Source organism: Strigops habroptila, chromosome 2 (genome assembly GCF_004027225.2).
Source record: "Strigops habroptila isolate Jane chromosome 2, bStrHab1.2.pri, whole genome shotgun sequence".
In the NCBI taxonomy this organism is placed as follows: Eukaryota; Metazoa; Chordata; class Aves; order Psittaciformes; family Psittacidae; genus Strigops; species Strigops habroptila.
In genome coordinates this window covers 58271722-58293179 of record NC_044278.2, presented here as the reverse complement: position 1 = coordinate 58293179, position 21458 = coordinate 58271722, and the positions used below count along the sequence as shown (strand labels likewise).

Below are 21458 nucleotides of genomic sequence, written 5' to 3'. Positions count from 1 at the left end.
ACCTATGTGAACTTTCCCAGGCAATTTCTGGGGCTGCACATGCATCTCCTGTGCCTTCTGGGATGGGGAAGATGCCAGTGACTTCTCCTCTTGGGGAGTAGCATGGGTTCGATGTAGGTTATGCATGATTTGGCTCCCTGACAGCAATCCTGGTGACAAGTCACCTTGGTAGATATCAGGTATTTGTTCTACTTTAGCTGACAAAAAAATCTCTCTGGCGTCTCAGTACAATGGCCTTTAAAGCCCCAGAGCTCCAACTAAAGTTAGGGAGAGCAGCTAAGCCCCTAACTGGCTTTCTAAGCCTCAATCCTTCAAATTAATCCATTCAAACCCATCCCTACATGATGTTCTCGGCCATAAGGTACAATGTGATCAATGGAGAAAGTACGAGGGAGGATGGAAGGGGGCAAGGTGACTGGGACCCCAGCATGCATGACCTCCTTCCCCCCAGGCACCACCATTACGTAAGCAATGAACAATAATAAAATGAGCCTAAGAAGATGATAATTCAAGGGAGATATTATATAAAAGGTTATGTGGAAGTAGAATAAAGCTAGTGACATTTCTGTTACAGAGGGCAAAAACGGACTTACCAGTTCTTAAAAACATTAGTGAAGGTTAAGTGAGGTGTTAGGACTGTCACTGCCATGACCCTAAATTAATGAGAACGGAATAGTTAAGTATCCTGATGGGATACAGCCTGACCAGGGATAAAAGAGTTTCCCTGGCCACAGAGGCTCTGGTGTCCCTGCAGCAGGAATGTACAGGCAGGGCGGCCTCAGAGTACACTGAGCAAACCATTGGAGACAAAGGTAGGATTGGGTGGCTAAAAAGGAAAGGCAGAGATTTGTATTTAGAGAAGAACATCCTGTATCAGTCTCCCATGTGTAAAAACATGCTCACACTTCCACTGCTGTGAAAAGCTACAGGGAAAAACATTCTTGAATACATTCATAAGGAACGTCTCCTGCTAATTAAGCTTAATTTGCAATTTCTGTCTTTCTCCCCCAGCTAACTCTTTTTTATCTTCAGCTTAGCCTCCTTCCTTCACAAACACCTCCAAAAAGCAGGATTTGGGGCCAGCTAATCCTACGCACATAGGAAGAGTGCTGCCCTGCAAGTGATACGTGTCTCCCCCCCCACCCTTCCCACCACTGTCTTTCTCACCCACTTGGCCTCACACCTAGAGAGGGGATGGCTGGAGAATGGGTATTTATTTAATGGGAGGAAGAAGAGAGAAATTACTGGCAGATCTGGCAGGTGACAGCCTGGGAGGTGCATTGGCTGGGGGGACAGTGCTTGATAACAGGGTGTCCTGGGATGTGGGGAGCCAAGCAGAGGTGGGAATCTAGCCCACCGCTGCACCCATCAGATGCTCAAAGGTGTGTCCATGCCGCAAGTCCCCTTGCCAAAGCATAGCTCCTTGCCCCCAGGCCCAGGGCTGGAAAGCTGCCCAAAGGGCAGCTGCATTCATATGGTACTCATTTGAGCTGACGGCCCTCATGCTTTGCTCAGGGTGCAGCCGGCTGATGCAAGAAGCCCAGTGGAGCTAACAACAGCCGCTTTGGAGGTTTGCACCCTCTTCCAGCTGCTCGCTCTGTCCTTGGCCCAAGGTTATCAGCTCCCAAGCAAACAGAGGTCACTGCTGCTACATCACGAGTCTAGTACACTTCCTTCCACTTTTACTGGGAGGCGGTTTTGTGGCTGGATTAGGAGCCAGTGTGCTGGGGGGGGAGTGTGGAAACAAGAGGGGGCCATGGGGGTGTTCCCTGGCCAAGGGGGAGCAGTGCTGGGGATGCACTGATTAACAAGTATTTCCACCAGGCTCCGCACTGAACTTGGGAATCTAAACTCAGGATGGGGAAGATGCTGGGTTATGCAATGAGGAAATGGGAATGGGGCCAGGAGGCACCATCTCACAGAGCAGGGGCAAAGGCTATCCCCTCCCTATTGAACAGAGGGTCAGACTGCAGCAGAGATGGGAAGAAAGTAGAAGAGGCAAAATAAAGTGGAAGATTTAGAAAAAGGTGGCACAGAGGAAAAAAAAAAAAAAGAAGCAGAAAGCACATGTCTTATTTGAAAGCTATAAGCTGGGGTCTTTGGAAAATGATTTGGTGTCTTCTGAAATCAGTATGTTCCCATTTAGTTTATATGCATTAATCTAGGGAAGATATCTGTAATGCAAGTTTTATCTTTCTTCTGAGAAATAGCCAGTGATACAAATGCTGGGATATGAAATCCTAACAGGTAAGAAGGCAATATTAAGGTCATGCCAAAATAAAGGGCTGAAAAATCCTTGAAGAAAATGGATCAGAAATTCCCCTGGTAGAAATGTATCCTTATGAGTCAGCACCTGAAAGCCAGTTTCTGCTCTAGAAAACAGAACAGCTTGGTGTGTGCGTCTGTCAGGCAGCCACATTTCACTTCATTCAAACTAGAAAGCATATAGGCAGTTACATTTCTTATTACAAATAAAGCTTCAAATCAGATGGCACCAAACAAAAAATACATATCTCCATCCTGCACGTAGGTTTCTATTCTAGTCATGTGGAGCAAGAGCAGAAAGTTAAATGGGGACAGGGACTTTTTTTCTTGCAGTGTGGCGTGTGGTTTTTGGAAAGCACGGTGGCGAATTTTTTTTGCGGAGGATGACCTATTTGGAACAATACCAGCAACTTTGGAAATGCCACTCTGGAGTTCAATCAGGCAAGTAACTAAAGCAAACTTGGGTAGGCAGGGGAAGGGAAAGTAATAAAAGGGTATTTTATTTCTGACACTAATGGCCATGCAGCAATCTGTTTGTTACGGAATGGGCAACGTGGAAATATGCCCTTCATCCCATAGACAGACTGTGGCGTGCTAGCGACTATGCTGACTGCATTTCTTTCCTCATTTTGAGAGTGTTGGGTTCTGCAGTGCTGGAGAGGAATGTAAAATGGCAGCTGGAGAAGGACGTAGGTGGAAGTGTCCTCAGCCACTCCGATGCCAGCGGCAGGGGACCCCTAACCGCAGTGCGGGGCGGTGGGTGCAGGCACTCCATTACATGGAGTTTGCAGAGAAGAGTGAGAGGGCAGGTTTGGCAGATTATCAGTTCTGGTACAGAACTTGTGTTTAATGTAAGCCAGCAGATAGGTAGCAAGCTTATTATTTAGTTAATAGGTAGAGTATAGGCACACAGTATTAGTGAGCGCAAACACTCCTCTGAACCTGCCATTATTTGCAAGCTTATGCAGAGTCAAAGGATCACTTTTAACAAGTGAAGGGCAGTAACAAAAGCAACTAACACAGTTTCTCTCTTCATAGGTATGTTATTTGTCCAGCTATTGAAAATCAGCAGCGAGATCCATGTGAAGCAAAATTTATCCCGTAACATTAAAAATAGTCTTTTCAGTTAAAAGCCTGTCTTGTTCAATGGAGCAATACTTATATTTTATTTTACACAGCTAAAGTAACATTTATACAACAATTAAAGCTTACCATTGCTGTAAGACCGAAAATTTCCTACAAATTTTATGTATTCATATGTTGGAAATTCCTTTGGGTTCAAACTTCCTCTCAGAAGATGACAATAAAACTCTAGTTCATTGTCAGCTGGATTGTTAAAAGAAGAAGAAGAAGAAATAAACATGCTATTAAAGCTAAACACAACCAATGGTGTCTTCCAACCCCAATCTTGCATCTGGCAGCACGAGAGCAGCTTGTTACCACTCAGAGTCCTCTACACCGTTGTGCTATATGCTATACATGGCAGGATCAGAGCCTCTATGAGGAATCACCTTCCAGGGGTGCAGGTTCTTCAGGGCTGTGCACAGGTCTGCCCACAGTTCAGGGGCAGCCTTTGTGGATAACTCGCCCTCCTTTTACACCACCTTCACCACTGCCATAGCATCGGTGTTGCGAAGGAGAGAACTGGATCCTTCATTTATAGCTTTTTTTTTCAATTTAGGCTTTGCATGACTCACAGCTGCTCTACATCTTCTGTTGGAAAACTATGCCTAATTACCTCAAAATATCTATTAAATTAACTTTGGCATATTAGCGATCAGCTGCAGGTTTTGTATATGCAGTAGATTAAGCAGCTGTACGTCTTACATTATTATGTGTTTTCTGGTTTCCTGTATCTTACCTCCGAAAGTGAATAGGGATGAGGCAAATAAAACCGTTTTTAAGAAAAACCAAATTCCATTTGAAAATAATTACAATGATTTTACAGATACTTTTCAACTAGAATACAAACCAAAGGTATGCCACATTAGCATATCTCTGAACAGCATCTTACTCGAACAGACTGAAATATCAATTAAGATGTGATTTGTCTCAGGCGAACTCTCAGTTTCCATCAGCTAACCTATTTTCCTCATCTGTCTCAAAAGATACGATATTCAATAATTAACATAACTGCAAGTAGGCTTAGCCTAGGAAAATAAAGGCAATGAGTTTCATTTAAAAACAGAACTAAAGGGTCATTCCAGGTGGCAAGATCTTTTTAAAAGGCTATGAACCTAAGTTTTATATTGCACATGACATAAGAAACTGTGAGAGAAAATTTTTATCCTGCCCCTGCTTTTTCATTTACTGGGAAAGATAAAATAAAACTTACTTTTTAGGTAGTCCGATGAGGCAGAATCTGTCATAAGCATACAAGAAGATAACATCTTATAAATTTCTGAATGTTCTTGTTCTGGGAGGAAATTTAGCAAATTCTGATCCAAGACATCGCACTGCAAAGAAAAAGGACCTTTGAGAAAAACAGAAATATCACAACGAGCAACGCTTGCAGAGATGCGCAGCAACGTGGATATGAAGCCTCTGGCAGTCGACTGGAGCTTTCCCACTGATTTCCAGGGACTCTTGACAAAGTCTAAAACAGGGAGGAAACTGCTGGGCAAACTGAGCAGCCACTTCTCCATGGGCGAGTTCTCAGCTTAATTCTCAGCACTCAGTGATGCTCCTCTAATGTTTCTCAGAGACCATCTGATAATCAGGTATATCCACACAATTAAATGATGAAATGTGGGAGTGAGCTGGAAAATGGGTGCCTGGCTCCCCGTACTGCTCACTAGCTCCATGCACAGGCCTGTTGTGGATCACTGGAGCTTGCTCTCTCCATGGCAAACCCTGACTAGCAGGAGCAGTGGGAGTCACCCTGGGCCACCGGACCCGATAGCCGGATCAGTTCTGGATCCAGTCCCTCCCTTAGGGAACCCTGTCAGCTCCTGGGAAGTGCCCTTGGAGCAGCAGCCATTGCTCCCCGCTTCCAGCATCCTGGCAGGTGGGAGCAGGGAGAAGGAGACTCCTCACTCTGGACATTGCTTTGCAGCAGCAGTAATTAGTCCCCAGGGAGCGGGACTTCATTGTGCCATTGGCACCAGCCCTCTGGCCAGCCATCAGCTGAGTGCCCAGGTGTCTCCAGCCCCACGGTTAGCTGGCATGAACCTGAACCTGTCTGAAATCTATGTACTGAGATTTGGGAATGGGAAGAGGAGATGGGTTTATGCAAAAGGCTATGACCGGCCCAGGGTGGAGGAGACAAAGAGTCTGTCACAGGGTTGCCAAGAGGAAGGTCTCACTGTGTTCAGCATGGTAACTAACTTCACGCTAGAAAAGCATATCCAGAAGGAAGTCGTGAGATAAAGTGACCCTCTAATGGCATTAACTTACATCCATTCCACTTATGACTACCTCAGGCTTAGCTGGCACACTGACACAGCTTCATGTGTCATCAGAGCAGCTCCTATCAGACTGTATAGTCGTGTTGAAGATGTGTTAGCCCTGTATGAGACTGGCAATTTATTAATCGAAATAATTTATTTATGCATTTACGTAATTTGCGTAATATTTTGTATTTATGTATTTACGTTAAGATTGCACTTTAGTTTCCCTCTGCTTTCCACCATGCCTGCTGTTCTGAGTGGAATTCCTGTTTAGAGTAATGAAATGTATCAAATATACTTTGAAAATCAGAGTGCTATGCTTTATACATTATCTTGATGCGATAATGTATCACTTTAGATTATTCAGTTTTAAGTATTTATTACATGTGCTTGTTACACTTGAATATTCCCTTGGTGAAGAATACTTGAAAATTATTGTGACTTTAGTGTATACTTTATTAATATGCATCCTACTGATACAGTATGTGATTAAGCTTTCATATACATATGTATGAATATGTATAAGTATACACACATAGAATCACAGAATGGTTTGGCTTGGAATGGACCTTAACGATCATCTAGTTGCAACCCCTCTGCGATGGGCAGGGACACCTTCCACTTGACCAGGTTGCTCAAAGCCCCGTCCAGCCTGGCCTTGAACACTGCCAGGGATGGGGCAGCCAAAACTTCTCTGGGCAACCTGTTCCAGTGCCTCACCACCCTGATAGTAAAGAACTTTTTCCTAATATCTGATCAAAATCTCCTCTCTGTCAGTTTAAAGCCATTCTCCCTTGTCCTGTCCCTACATGCCCTTGTAAGAAGTCCCTCTTCAGACTTCTTGTAGGCCCCCTTTAGGCCTACCTTCAGTACACCCACAAAAGTCCTTCTTCTTTTTAGAAACGCAGATCTCATAAATTGTATTTACATAATCTATATTTATTTTATAGACACATATTTATTTTACATATATATGTATATCTATATATATTCATATATATTTATACAATATTCATATATTTACACAAAATGAAGTACATTATTCATACAATTTTGGGCATATGAAGAAAGAGCACCTCACAGGAAACTACAGTTGTGAGTCCTGTTCGAGGCTCTTGGTACAGTCTCAGAACAGGAATTTTTCTTTCTCATTCCCTGTTGACCTGTAAGTGGTAGATAATGATACTTATCAACCAGTTTCACACAAGTCTCATGGAGGTTAATTAATCTCCCATTCACTTATCAGTAACAGCAGGAGCACTAGATGTGAGCTGCCAGCTCTCCTCGGACTCACTATTGCTTCTTCAGTGACCCAACGATGTACCACCTTTTGTCTCCATACTGTGACCAAGCCTCATTTCTAAACCTATTACCAGTTCTGCAGCATCGTTTCTGTTCAAGGTAGTAGCTGCAGAGGCCTGTGACTACACCTGCAGTTGTAGTTGCAAAAGACTTCTCTTCCACATACTCCTCAAAGCAGCCTCCTGCCCCAAGCACCAGCTATTCATTGATTTGTGAGCCCTGGCATTTATATTTTTGCTGCCATCATGTACCATATTCAGAATGGAATGTTTGGTTTGCATCTGTCTTTGCTGTTAGAAGTACCATCTTTTCTACTTCTTACTGCGTTTCACAACTCTTGCCTCCTGGACAGGTTAGGCACACCTGTAAAGCAGCACACGGAACAGAATGTCTGGATGTTGTATGTATCAAGACTCCAACAATATTCTTGAATCAGTATGTCAATCAAGAATATATCAACAGGTCAAACAGAGAGAAGGAAACAAATAGTCCAGTTTTGCTGGAGCTGTAGGAAATGCCAGGGAAGCTATTCAGAGTTAATTCTGCACCAGACCCAAACAGCAGACATCTGGTGCCATAGCAAAAAGGTGACTGGAGAGATGGACAAAATTTGGTCATCACAGACAAAAATGCATCAGTTGGAGAGGAACAGTTTGCAGCTTTGTCTAATTATTCTAATTATTCTGCAGTGGGCAGTCCTGCCCTGCTGGCAGGCACAGTCACAAAGCACTGCTGAATGAGACAGGCTAAGTGGATAAATTACAGTGGCTGTGGGTAGAGTGGTTAGATGAACTATGCTAATGCATATTTATGCTGCTAAGCTAAGCTTGGAATCTACTCTGCACCTTCAAATCAATGGATCCTGCTAACAGAAACTTCTGAGTATTTGCCCCTGATAGCTATGGCAGGAAAGAAACACCACCTTTGCATACATGGATGCTGGTCCATTCTAAATACAATACACCAAGTTCTGCAATCATTTGATGCATAGATAAAATATCTGTGTGGTATCAACAAAACAAACGTTTTCCAAAGTGGAGCTCCTTCCCCACCATTTCATTGCTTTTGGGGGGCAGTAAGGAGGAAATATGATGAGTTATTCCTGCTTCAGGTGAAAAAAGCAGGGAAACTGAGCAAGCATAGTCACTATGGGAATGGAGAGGTGGAGGGCTGCAAATGATCCAAGGCTTCTTTCCCATCAACTCAAAAAAGAAAGATAGCTCTGCTTCTGTGCACTGGGATTTGGCCCCTCTACCAACCTGCAGTGATGCCCATTGCTACCCTGTAACAGCAACATAGCATGCATAACTTTTGTATGCTATAAGATGCTATGTCCTGGATTTTTCCACCCTGATGTTTGACTATAGTGCCCAACACAGCGGAGCAGCTGCCTGAGCTTGACTGGGGAACCCCTGGGGAGAAAAACCCACCCAGAAGAAGCTCACCTTCTGCCTTTACACAGCCACCTCCCCACCAACCTTCATGGACTACCATGTGGGCAGGAGCCGAGTGCAGACACCTTGGCTATGGGACTAAAGCTGGGTGAGATGGACACCACTCTCCCAGTCTGTGAGCTTGTGCAGCACCTTCTGCCTGAGTCCACGGACAAGCAATGTGTATGGAAAAGCTACATCTCCTCCTGTAGCATGGAAATAAGTCACTCTGCTGCCTGTGTTTAACTGTTGCACTCAGCAAAGCAGGCAACAAGGGACAGGGAGGACTCTCCAACTGGTAACTGCTGTGAGTTGTGACCAGATTTCCAGGAGATCACTTCACTTCAACTGTAGTCAATCTTACTATGTGAGCTAAACCTCTTTACATCAACCAACCCTAGGAGTAGCCTCCAGATCTTGTAAAAACAAACTATTTAGAATTACAACAGAAGAAGTTTGTGTTTGAAAACGCTCCATGGAACTTAGGGAAGCTGTATTAAAGAGAATTGGATATATTTGTTCTCAGCACTAGCGGCTTTTATGATTTTAATGAAAGAAAATACATCAGATTTCTTGATAGGGGCCCTCAGAGAGCCCTACTCCACATTCTGCCCAGTTTTGCTTTCCTTTCAGTACTTAAAGCAGAAGATTTGCAGAGTATTTTTTTCCCCTGCAGCCCCAGAGGAGAAAGAATTGGTATTTTGCCCCTCAAACATGGCTGCATTTAGCTTACAAATAGATCCTGGAGGTAAACAAAAAGAGCCACATAGCACTCTCATTAGTTTTAAAACTTAAAAAGACATATGGAAAGGGCAGCATGGGGCTACGATGCGCAGTGTGCACCTAACTGCACACTCAGCTGCCCATGGCCATAGTGATATGCCAACCAAAGGCAGGCAGAAGCCTTTATTACTTGCTCAGTTGCAGTTTCTGGGATGCACCCAGTCATTCTGCAGGCATGTGCTAGTGGAGCAGTTTTTAACCATCATCATTCCATCAGCTCTGAGAAGATCTGTGGGAACTTCTGCTCCACCTCCAGCCCCAGCATGTTGGTCTCTGGCTTGGGCTGCTATGTGCTGCTTCTCTGCAAATAAAATTAATGCCCATCTCTATCCTCATTTTGGGCTGGATACCGTGCAAGATTATCACACAAGGCATAACTTCAGGAGGGAAAACCAATTTAGTCTGTGATGGTCCAGCTCAGGAATTCTGAACCTGAACCCATCCATGTTCACTCTGAGCTTAAGGTTTTAGGCAGAGGGTCTGAAATGTGTCTTCCTGAAGAGTAATACTTCCCCACAGCTTTCGACCATCTCCACTAAGAATCAATATTTGGAAGGGATAGCAATGAAAACCCCAAACCATGGAAGACAAAGAGATTCCGTGGAAATCGATAAGTGTATGAAGACCTTGAATGCCGGACAGGGCTGTCTCAGCCTCTGAAGTGAAGGCAAATGTCAGAAAATAGTCAGCTACTGGTTTTCTCAACCATTGTGGATTAGAAAAAACTGAAATAGATTCAGTTCAATCTGTTGTTGCATAGCAATATTCTTGCATTTACCAGGAGCTGCCGCCTTTCATCAAGTTCCTTTCGTCTCAGAAGAAAATAATTTTTGTTCATATTACGGCAAGGTAGCGTGTGTGAAATACATTTGTCTGGGTGTAAAACATAACACATATTTGGTGAAAAAGTAAATGAGAGAAAAAGAATTGCAATTTTCCTAAGAACATGGCGGGGGGGTGGTACAATAATGATTTGGCAGCTATTTTTTTCTCCTGGGCATGTATTTATTTGAGACCAAGCTACTAAAAATGAGTGTGAGGATTAATCCTTAATTATTATGCCATTTCTCCTAGAGCAGCCTTAGCAACAGGAACACGGTTCAGAGCAGTCCGTCTCCCCTGCTCCTCCAGCCCAAGCTAGCACATGCAGGAGTGTCTCCCACAGCAAGACCCAGCAGCCTGCAGATAAAACAAGCTGTATGTGCTGGACCCAAGCACCAAGCATCAGTTCCTCCCTGGAGCGTGGTGTGCTCCTCTTGGGAAAGCACAGCTGAGCTGCGGGAAGAGCCCCCGTCTAGCTCTGAATTCAATGGTGTTTTTGTCCTTTACCTCCCTGGGAGCAGAATAAGGCCCTTAACAAGCTCCTCTCTGGGCTGCCAGCAGCAGTAGTGCTATTCTCTGCTAGCTTAGAGATGGAAAAGATCAGCCAGGTCACCCTGTCCCTTCCCTGGCCAGAGTATTCCCGCAGAGCTTTTTCAATTCAAGCCGAAGTGCCTCATAGCAACAAAACCCTGAAGGGTATGAATCAGATGGAGAAAGAACAGAGCTGATCAACAGCAGCAGCCAACATAGCGCAGGGACAAAGCCCCTCACTGCATTTTCAGGAAAACAACACACCACCACCACCCTTTTACATCTGTTTCTAAAAATGCAGGGTCTGATCCTACAGTGTGTAGTAGAAAAGCCAATGACAGCATTACTCACCGGTAAATGCCCTAGAAGAGGTGTGATGCTATCAGACACATAGATGATGCTTCCACCCGTGGTTACTGCTATAATGAAGCCATCTAATGCCTAAGGAAAACAGAGAAGTGGAGAATGCTTTAATAGGAATGAGTGGTGTAAACAGGGCATCTCATTGTGTGTTGATCAAACCAGTTTGACTTCAGCACCATATTGTTATCGAATTGTAGGAACGTTATCTCAAGTTGCAGAACAGTAATTCTCTGATTTTACAGTCTGATTTAACTTTTACAGCACTCTTTGTAGTCTAGTAAAACCTACTATTGAAGCAACAAAGGGCTCACAGGAACATTTCATGTCTCAGTTTTTAAATTAATCACACATTTTAATAATGCAAAATGACTAAGACTGGATCCCTTGGAAGTTATTAAAATGAACATTTGAGCTCTGTGTAAATATCAAAGGATGATGAAAGGATGCGGTCCTATCTCAAAATGGTACTTCTCTGCAAACCCCATAAATCTCAGTTTGTATTAATGTAACATTGTATATTGCTGGGCTTTCATGTAAGTAAAAGCAATGCAAATGATCAAATAATCCTTAGCCTGGGTTTTAATTGAGTGATTTATTTTAAAGGTCATGGTATTAGATTACTCATTCCACCCTTCTGCAGTTTCTTCTTTGGTCCCACCTTGCAGTAAGCTCCTTCACTCCTAGGACTGATGGGGAATGTCAGCCTTATTCCCATCCTCTGCACAGGAGCAATTTCACCTTCAAAATTAGTTTCTTCTTCAGCCTGAGCTGCAAAGTTTTGAGCTAAATGTTGTTCAAAGTTAAATCTAGGTAGATTTCCAGATCTACAGCAACCTACTCTGAGCAGACCTCCCCCCCCAAATTAAGATTCAATAGTAGGTGCTCAGGGAATATATTAAAACCTTTCTGTTGTAATGAAGGAGTCATTAGTGAAGCTCCCAATGCCTTCAAGTGGAGCAGGTCTGGGTCCTTCCTGTCAGTTCACTGGTTATCTGGAGTCAGTGTTGCCTGCAGGATTTGAGCAGTATGGGCATGGCAAGCACAACTGAATCAGAGCGGAGTTTGAATATACTGTGGAGGTGATACCTGTTCAGGAGACAGGTGTACTGCAAAGAGCCTGATCAGGGTGCCATGGCGTTACAAAACCTTACTGCAAACCCAGGCATGCCTCCAAGTCAGACTAGCAGTTGATCCTGTGCGCCGCAGCACATCCTTCCCCCCTGCTGACTTCAATAAGGAAGAGAATTCTGAGAGCACTGGAAAATGCTAATTGTTTTTCAAAAAGAAAAAAAAAAAAAGGAAAACACAAAGCCTTGAATAAAGACACAAACATATGTTCCTCTTTCCAGAGAATGCTGAGCACCCGCAACTATTTAAGTCAATGGGAATCTGCTGGTGCTACAATCCTTTGAAAAGCAGGTCAATAACTTATACCCCAGTAGAAGAGCGTGTTTAGCATCTCTGAAAACCCTTCAGCTCCTATAGTTAGTTTGATTTTGTTAATCTAAGTGCAGAGAATATGTTTTTCTTTAGTGTAGTACATTCAAGCTGTTTTCTAAAAAAGCAGGATAGCTGTTAACCCGTAGAAGAGAACAGTGGTTTTACAAGGCAGCTGGATTGTGCATGTTACTATGGTGAACGTTGTTGGATTTTTTTTTTCCCCAAATCAAGTCTTTATTTCATATCCAATGCAAATTGTACAAAGTGACTCGCATCAGAATTCTGTGGTAAAATCAAGCTAATGCACACATACATAATTCCATTTTTATTTACTCGCAACTGGTCCTTCCAACATTAAGAGGGCATATCCCCCTTCGAAGATTTAACTATTGAGGCAGTCCTTACATGAACAAACAGAGCCTAATACCTACTTTTATGTAATTTGATGACAGCCTTTTCAGTGGGATAAGAAAAGGCCATTTTCAAGAAAGCTGATGTACCACCGCAGTCAATTATGCTCTGATTCTTTTGAATTAGTGCTTTAAAAAACCCTTCCCATCTTTTAATAATAGGATGGGAAAAACTTCAAGCGGTCTTGTCCAAATGTTAATAAAATAAGATTAATAGAAAGGCAAAAAAGCAGAGAATGATGAACAGCTAGCTCAACAGGACATCCCAATACCCAATGTTATCTTGAAGGGCATGGAAAATCACAGTACCATGAAGGTGATTTATAGGCTGGGAAACTAAAAGCGATTGTTTTAATCTAAAATTGTGTGGCATACAAGTAGAATCAACAAAGGCCCAGCCAGTCAAGACAACTGCCAATTTATTGCTATCTGAGGGAAATATTTCAGTGCAGACTGAAGGAGTTATGTATGTGAAGTTCCTGCACACTGAGATGGGAATGGGCGGTTGTCAGTGCAATGAAAGCAAAGCATCTCGTAACACTGGACCAGGGGAGTCTCATCACAGCAAACTACAGTGGCCAAGGGACTGCCAGCCCCTGGGGCCAGCAATATGCCCTGGCTTTGTGCCACCCCTTGGTGGGTGAAGTTGCTCCCCTGCACTCCTCCCTGCCTGCTGCCAGAGCCTGATTGCATCCCACGTTTACATCATTTGTGGGAAGAAGAGAAGTTTGCTCTCAGAGGACACTGCAGGACCATGCAACCTCCATGTGTTTAGTACGGGAGAAGATCCTTGCTAAAGAAGGTTCTAGCTGTTATTGAGAGAGAAAAACGCATTTTAGCAGCTCATTTGCATTTCATCTTGAACCTACATAAATGCCATTGAGTCACCTCTCTTCAAATCCCAGCTAGCATTAAAAGCACCTATGGTATAATTTAAAGGTAATTTAAAAACTATCATTGCAAAATAACCCTGTTCCCTGTTAGAATGAAAAGTGTTTGATAAGGGCCTTGAAAACCATTAGAGTGGAAGTATTAACTGTATCAAACCAAGAGGAGCTGTCAGGTTTTATCTGCTTGTACAGCACCTAGCAGTAGAGGGATGCGACACTGCTGCTTTTTAGGTGCTAGTCTTGCATAAATATTAGGTAATAACGCCTTCCAAGAACAGGAGAAAAAACTGCTGTGTGCCCTCTTCTTCACCTCTGACTGTAAAACTAAAATGTAACCTCTGAATTGAATCCCTCCGCTGGAATGCATTTCTTGGGAGTCCCTGCACGGCTCTGCAGGCTGTGGCAGCACGGTGCGATGGCACTGTCAAGAGTGAAAAGATGTAGGGACCCTAATCCCTTGCCCCAGAGACACCTCTGCTTGACAGTCAAATACAGCAATACCTGAAACCTCCTCTTTCAGAACCGCAGATGACATTTTATTCTAGATGCATGGGCATTTCCATGACTGCTAGACAAAATTAGGAAAGGTATATATGCATGTTCACCTCCAACATCAGCTGGGTGAATTCTTCGTTGCTGAGAAATGAAGGCTTCCAGTCCTGCTGAATTTCAGAAATCTCCGTCTGTGCTGAGACTTCTAGACAAATAAAACATTTGAATTTTTTAAATTCAAAGAAACTTGTATCTTGCAAGACTATGTATGAGTTGCTATGAAAAGACAGAAATCATCTTTATATTCAAAAAATTGCAGTTTTCAAGCATGGGTTTACATACAGAGACAGTAATGGCTATCTAAACTGGGCCCAATCTTGAAATGTTTTCCTCATGTTTTACTCAGCTCAACTTGAACTGACTTCAGTGGGAGTCTGTATTCTTATAGCCGTTGGCCTCAAGCAGCCTTGTTTGGGTATTGATCTAAAGATAAAACCACTTTGCATGAAAGTAAAATCAAGGCAAAGATTAGCACGTGTCAAATTGATACTTACAATTTACAGCTTCAAAATTAGGGTGCCAGACAGCTAGGGTTCAGCCTACAGCTTCTGTGCCAAATAGGGAGCAGCAAGAAAACTCCTTTGGAAGAGCCCCAAAGGGCTGTGACCCCGAACAGCAGAGCTATTGCTCTGCACTCCAAAATGTGTGTGAAGCATGAGTGTTTGAAGCAGCCTTACACCGCTGCTGCAGGCCCCGCTCTCTCTTGTGCCTACTGCCAGCCCCACAGGCTATAGCAGTGTAGGAATGGGAATTGAGCACCAGCATCTCATCCCAAACCCTGTCTGAAGGGGAGGGCCTCCTGTGCTGTCAGATACCATGGGGTTTTGCCCTGCTCTTGGCCAGTCCTAGCCCCACAGCAGCCTGAGAATGCTCGCTCCCAGAGGGCTTTCCATAGGGGGTAGAGGCACACTGGGGTAACTAGTCACAGCTTCACACTCAAACTGGGGACCATACTGGGGGTAACCAGATGGATGCACCATGGTGAGCCATTTCCTTCAAAAACAACCACTAGCATTAGCTATACCCAAGTCAGACAGGGTTATGGGGGACAGATCTTAAAATTTAGGGAGACCTGAGCTGGTTTTGTTCACTTGTTTCTCTGCTTTTCCAAGAGTGCTCCCTCATTCAGCTCTAGTAGTGAAAGGATGCTGAGCACTGCCTATCTTCTCCTTTCGGTGCTGCGTGTTAATTAATCCTATTGATTAACACTTTCAGAACAGATAATACCCAATGCTCCCCATTTGGAGCACACAGGCAAACTGGCCAGATAAATGCAAATGGCTAAATGATATTAAAGACAGCAAATTTATACCAGTGCCTGTGCATATTATTGCCTATAAAGAAATCAAAGCCTCCGTTCAGGCTTTATTAGTGGAAATGCAGCTGCCTGCTTCTACCAGCTCGTCCAACTCGCCTTCTGCACTGCTGGGGGCTGTCATGGATAGCACGATGGCTCTCCACAGCCCCCATGATCTTACATGGAGGTTCAAAATCAGACTAAAGAAAAGAGAGATCAGCCTGTCAGATTTTTATTACATAGTTTCAGAATATAGGATACTTTCAGCAGATCCATAGCTTGGAAAAGCTGATACACATGAAACAGCAACTGCTAGAAGAATTACTTGAGATTTGGGAGATTCTGTGGATTATGAATAACGAGGCTGTTTATGAAGAAAAAAAAATCTGAAAATTGACCTCCTTCTCTGTTATGACTAAAATCTTGGTTTAGCCTACTAAACAAAAGGGAAATATGATTGAATGAACCAGATCCAAAGTACGCTGAAGATAACATTTAAAAACGCTGATGCTTTGTATTACATTGTGTGACTACTAATCTGGTTTAAAAATAGACAACATTTGCTTTTTTTAGCAAGTGCACAAAACCCAGTCACATTTTGACCCAATTACTGTGCAAGGATTTGTGACTGCTAGCTTTCTTTTACCTAGTTGTTCTTCCAGAAATGAAGTGCCTTTTGCAGTAAATCATCTGGGCTATCAGCTACACTTATCTACATTTATTCAGATCTTCTGTGATTGTTCTTTGCTTGGCTTTATGATTGAGCATATTCAAATTCTCCTTCACTCTGCCTTGGGCAGCTGAAAAAAACCCCGTATGTTATTACTGTCAATTTTTGTAGGTATATACAATTATTAAACTTTGAGATGTCCTGGTTGTAACCTCCTGGATGAAATCATTTTGTCTGTGGCAAAAATTCATTTAAGGCAAAACTGTGCTCTAACAACAGAACCACTATAATTATTTCCTCAATAAGTTTGACATTGATGACTCCATTATGTTGGGAGTCATTATATAAGAATTTTTATGGTCTCTTCCATTTCACCCAGAGCTCTCCAGTGAGCTCTGTGTGATGCTGAATGAGCAAAGGTGAGCCAGGCAATGCGATGCATCGGCTCGTGAGACCCCTTTCTGCTCTGTGGGACCAGGGACATTCCCCATGGTCACTCACCAAAGCCTCTTCCTCACAGGGACAGAGCAAGAGAGCCCCATTGTAAACCAGTGCCCTGATTTATAAGGGAGAAGTGTTTCAATTGTCTGCTGCTGGTGGATGTCCATGCCTCAAGGAGCCCACAGTGCACATTCCTCTCACTGACTAGAAACTAGACCAAGCAGATTAAATCAGCAGGGTCAGAAATCTCCTCTGCCCTCTCTGAGGGTACATTTCTAAAACACTCAACTGTCACTGCTGTGTGCATTTAAAAAATAAATTCCTGGTCTTCCAAGGCCGAACTTTGCTGTTGCAACTGCACGCTGCGGCGTACCTTCTGCTTGCGCAAACCGGGTGAAGCACGTCAGCTATCTGTGGATGCAATTTGCTGAATCTGACTACAAAAATCGGGCCCTTTCTGGTCTGAGTTTTCTGCTCACTGGAAAACTGAGTCTTACACAGTCCACTGAGGAGGAGCAGGGGGGCTGAGCAGACTGCTTCCCTGCATTTTTCTGCAGAGAAGCTGGGGCGAATGCTTTGTTCTTCTGCTCACAATATTGCAGGTTTCAAGGAAGGGACTCCTCCCTCTGGCCCCAAATCTCTCTTGTTCAAAGTGTCTTTCTTCTTCATGCATGCTGCAGGGCACTGCTGCCCTCCTCCCCTCGGTTCCTGCTATTCGCCCCCTTCTCTAGCAGGTTGAGAGTCATCCTCAACTGAAGAGTAGCCGAGGAGATGGATTTGGGCAGCACAGTGCCTGCAAATGATCATTTTTGATGAGACAGAAAAAAACTCCCAACCTTATGTTGGCACTTTTAGGCCCCTTGAGCCATTCTGATAATCACTGGAGGAAACAGGATATTGTAGTAACCGCCTGGCAAGTGCATGAAGAGCTGCAGTAAACCTTACCGTTGTGTTTCTGCAGAAAGCCAATGACTTTTTCCAGCACAGTAGTTTTGTCCATTTTGCGAGTGTTGCCTGGAAGCATGGAGCTGAGCTCTTTGATGAGAACATTGAACTGATCACGCCTCTTCTTCTCAGACTTGTTACGTGAAGCCCTGTGGACCAAGGGAAAAAAAAGGATGAGCAGACCAAGAGGAAAAATCACCACATACCTGCTCTTTTCAACACACACACATAGAAATTAAGTTGCTGTGTACCACACGTGATGATTGACACTGGCCTTCAGCAAAGCTGCAGAGACAAATAGGAGGCAACTCTTCCCACCTCCTGCTCTTGTCTTTGAGCTCCCTTTAGAGTCCATTGGGGAGATGGAGGCTCTGCTGCTTGACACTCTGTCTACATCAGGTCTGCTTTAAGCCTGTAGGTGAAGGAGCTCTGCCCATCTCCTAGGCATGCACAGGATCTTGAAAGTTTACACAACCTCTGAGGAGGCACTCAGAGCAAGAAGAACTAAGAATATTGTGACAACACTAAAATCATCCATAAAGAAGAGTGGTGACTAGTAAAACTATGGGTCATACCCATCTGTGCAGTCTTAACAGGAGAGAGGGACCCCAGTTCTGCAGCTCAGCCATTGCACTGGAGCTGGGTCCACCTAGAGGGACCTGTCTGCTTTGGTCACAGGTCCTCTGGCTACCTCCAGGCTGGCTTACAGAGAGGAATCAGGCTGTTACCTTCCAGTCATTAAGATCAGAGATCTGAGTAGAGGTTGCTGCAGCTCCCATCTAGTTCATATGTCACCTACTTCAGTCTCCTTTCCAAGGTGACAAGGGCAAGCAGGAGGGAGGGCATCAGCATGTCTTATCCCAGCATGGACTACATCTGAGGCTGGGATGTGTTCCCCAGCCTGGGGGCTGAGAAGTGCTTGCAGGGGTCCCCTGCTTGCCTCTAATCTCTGTGTGCCACTGGGCAACTCGCTTAAGGACGTGACTCTTCAGGTGTAAAATGGGGACTCTGCAGCTTTCTTTGCCAGTCTTGTCTGTATAGCTTGCAGACTCCTCAGAGAGAGCCTGCTTCTGCTGCTGTGTATGAAAAGCTCATAGGAAGAAAGGACCTGATTTCATTCGGGGTGTTTTGGCACCACAACAATACTGTCATTAAGACTGTTAATAATCTTTTCAGTGTGGGCACTTTTTTTTTTTTTAAATTGTATGTCAACCTATACACAAGCAAGTATTTTCTGAATTGCTCCCATGAATACAACAATCATTCTACTTGGAGGTTATCACCCCGACTTCTGTAGCCATGTGAAAATAGAAATAAATATAACCCAGAAGGATTGTGTTTGTTCTTCTGAAAGGTCCTCAAGCAGACAAGATTTGCTTTGTTAATTACGTAAAGATCTAAAAATCTGGTTACATGTAGACAGGAAAGGAAAGCCAAGAGGCTGGTTTTCACTCTGAGTTTCTTAGTCTCAGCTAACTCTGCTGTTCCTCATAAGCTCTGGATGCATGCTGCTGAAAATCAGAGCAGAATTTAGCCCAGCATTTACATCCCCTCCAAGGACCAGGATGGCAATAAACTTCAGCAGAGAAATCACTGCAGAGGCTTCTGGATGTTACTACTGACAGAGGGGTAATTTTTGTTTGTCTTGCTCTCAACCCTGAACACACTGGAGATATATTGGATAGAAGCCAACACTCGATTATTTTACAGCTTTGAACACAAGAGATTGGGTGGATACCGCCTGACTGATTTCAGCCTGTTCTTATTACAGTGCAAAAGGCTGTCAGAACAAGATGTGAAAAGCTCCAGCCTTATCCTATTTCTGTACAGTTCAAGGGGATGTTAAGAACGTCAACATTTTACTTCCTCATAATTCAATCCTCAGTTCATTTTAAGCTTAAAGGGTCTTGATCTCCTGCCCTGAAAATAAAATAAAACACCAACCGTCTATAGGGAAAGTGTTGCTTTTTCTAAAATATAAAGATGCCTTGACAGAAATATAAAATACCTATTTTTAACACTTGACATTTTATTCACAAAGGAAATATAAAAACTCCTCTAGTGGAAATAGCTGTACCAAAATCTGAATTCGTGATCACAGTAAAATCTTTAAAAGGAAATAAAATGAGGAAAAATGGGAGGAAAAAAAAAAGAGAAAACCTCTCCCTGAACAATTGTAAATGCTTTGTACAGTCCAGTTGTAAATGTGTTAAATAATGCAGTTTTCATCACTTCCCTTGGAAGATTATTTCCTGGGCTTGGAAATAATATGCCTGCTAGGGCATATAATTTACAGTAAGCCAAACCAGTCCCTGTCTTAATTCCATATTATTTGTCCCAGTTCTCCTCCCTCTTCACTACTCCAAGAAAAAAACCAAAACAGCATATCCAAGGGGAAGAAGGAGGCACAGTATGAATAAAATCTGGCTTTTTAGTGAATAGAGTTAAAGGCAATACAGGACAGCCTGAATTCAGAATGGTCAAAATCACCAATTTAACATGTGTTATAAACAGCCATTTTTATTCTCTTAAAGATTTGCTGCTTATCATCTTAAACAGACACTGATACTTGCTGACTAGCAGCCATTATGTCTTGCTGATTTACAATGAAATATGACTTTACATTAAATTTCATATTTCTTTTTGCTGTCCAGTGGGATATGTTATATATGCATCAAAGGAAGTAACTGTACCACATACCTTCATTCTTAAATTTATTTTTTTAAATTTATTTTTTCTCTTATATTTATTTTATTTATTTTGGAAAAAGGCAAGTGGTATTATCCATTTATGAAGTGCTTTCTCATGGCTCACTTCAAGCCGGTTTTGGTTGGAATTTGGAATTCAATGAATTGCAAAAAAAAAAAAACCCAACAAAAACTACTGAAGCAAACTAAAAGAAAAGCAAATAGAGAAAAAAGTGCACAAAGCATACTTTTTGTTTGAAAATAGTAAATCTATAGAACAAAATAAACCGCATCTAGGATCAAGGAATTGAAAACTAAATTATGGTTTCTGATCTCCAGAAGATCAGAAGACCTTAAAGAGGTCTTCGATGCTCCCAAGTGTGGTGTCTTCATATCCACATTTTAGGTCCTTGGGGCTTTGGAGTGAAGTAGTGCCTTAGGGAGTCAGCTGATGCTGAATGGGGCTCAAAATAACCAGTGTCCCAAAGGAAGAGCTCTATGGCTTGGCCAAATACTAAACACTTAGCAAAAGGCTGGGAGCACAGGTGCCTCTCCCTGGGAGAAGATGGATCCTCTTCTCATTTCTGTATAATACAACCTGTATGTGCCTAAAAAATTGCAGCAGATAGTAAAATGGGAGGGGGGGGGGTGTGTGTGTGTCTCTAACCTGAGAAACCCAGCTCCTGGTCCATCCCTGAAGAGTTACATCTAGAAATTTCCAATCTCACCTACTTTTAACACAGAAAATGAAAGAAGAGAACAATTTTCTTGGCTTTTTTATGTCTTCTCGCATTTCTCAGCACTGAGGGACCCAGTCCTTATACCAAATAGAAGAAAACAAAGGAAACATTTCCCCTGAGGCACAGGACAGATGAGAGTCCTGAGTTTTCAAGACACAACAGCAAGATGTTCAGCAAATGGCTTCTCCCAAGTCTGACTCTCTTTAAAGCTTTGGAAGAAAACCTGTAGCTTTTAAATAAATCTGAGTGATTTTAGTATAAGGTAGTAACCTTAGATCTTCATGAAGTCTCCCATGGTTTCAAACTTAATTTCAAATTTAGACTTATTTATAAGAATCAAAATGTACTTAATTACAATTTAAAGAAGCAATTTCCTTTTCTCATTTTCAAAGTTATCACTTTTTATCCACCTTGATAGAGTCCTGCCCCAGGGTACGACAAAAATTCCCTCCAGGAACAAATGGCATGAAAACCATACCAGATGGCGATGACAATTGT

The 21458-nt window shown here is 43.0% G+C and overlaps 1 protein-coding gene across 4 annotated transcripts in view; it reads right to left on the bottom strand.

Moving 5' to 3' along the window:
- The window catches only part of NPAS2 (neuronal PAS domain protein 2), a 107778-nt gene that overhangs the window by 32243 nt on the left and 54077 nt on the right, over positions 1-21458 (bottom strand). For all 4 annotated transcript variants that reach the window (XM_030476149.2, XM_030476148.1, XM_030476150.1 and 1 more), the window contains exons 3-7: positions 17534-17682; positions 14234-14325; positions 10877-10966; positions 4601-4721; positions 3478-3591 (exon numbers count right to left, since the gene is read on the bottom strand). In XM_030476149.2, the coding sequence (XP_030332009.1) occupies positions 3478-3591; positions 4601-4721; positions 10877-10966; positions 14234-14325; positions 17534-17682 (566 nt within the window). The remainder of the gene's footprint in view (positions 1-3477; positions 3592-4600; positions 4722-10876; positions 10967-14233; positions 14326-17533; positions 17683-21458) is intronic.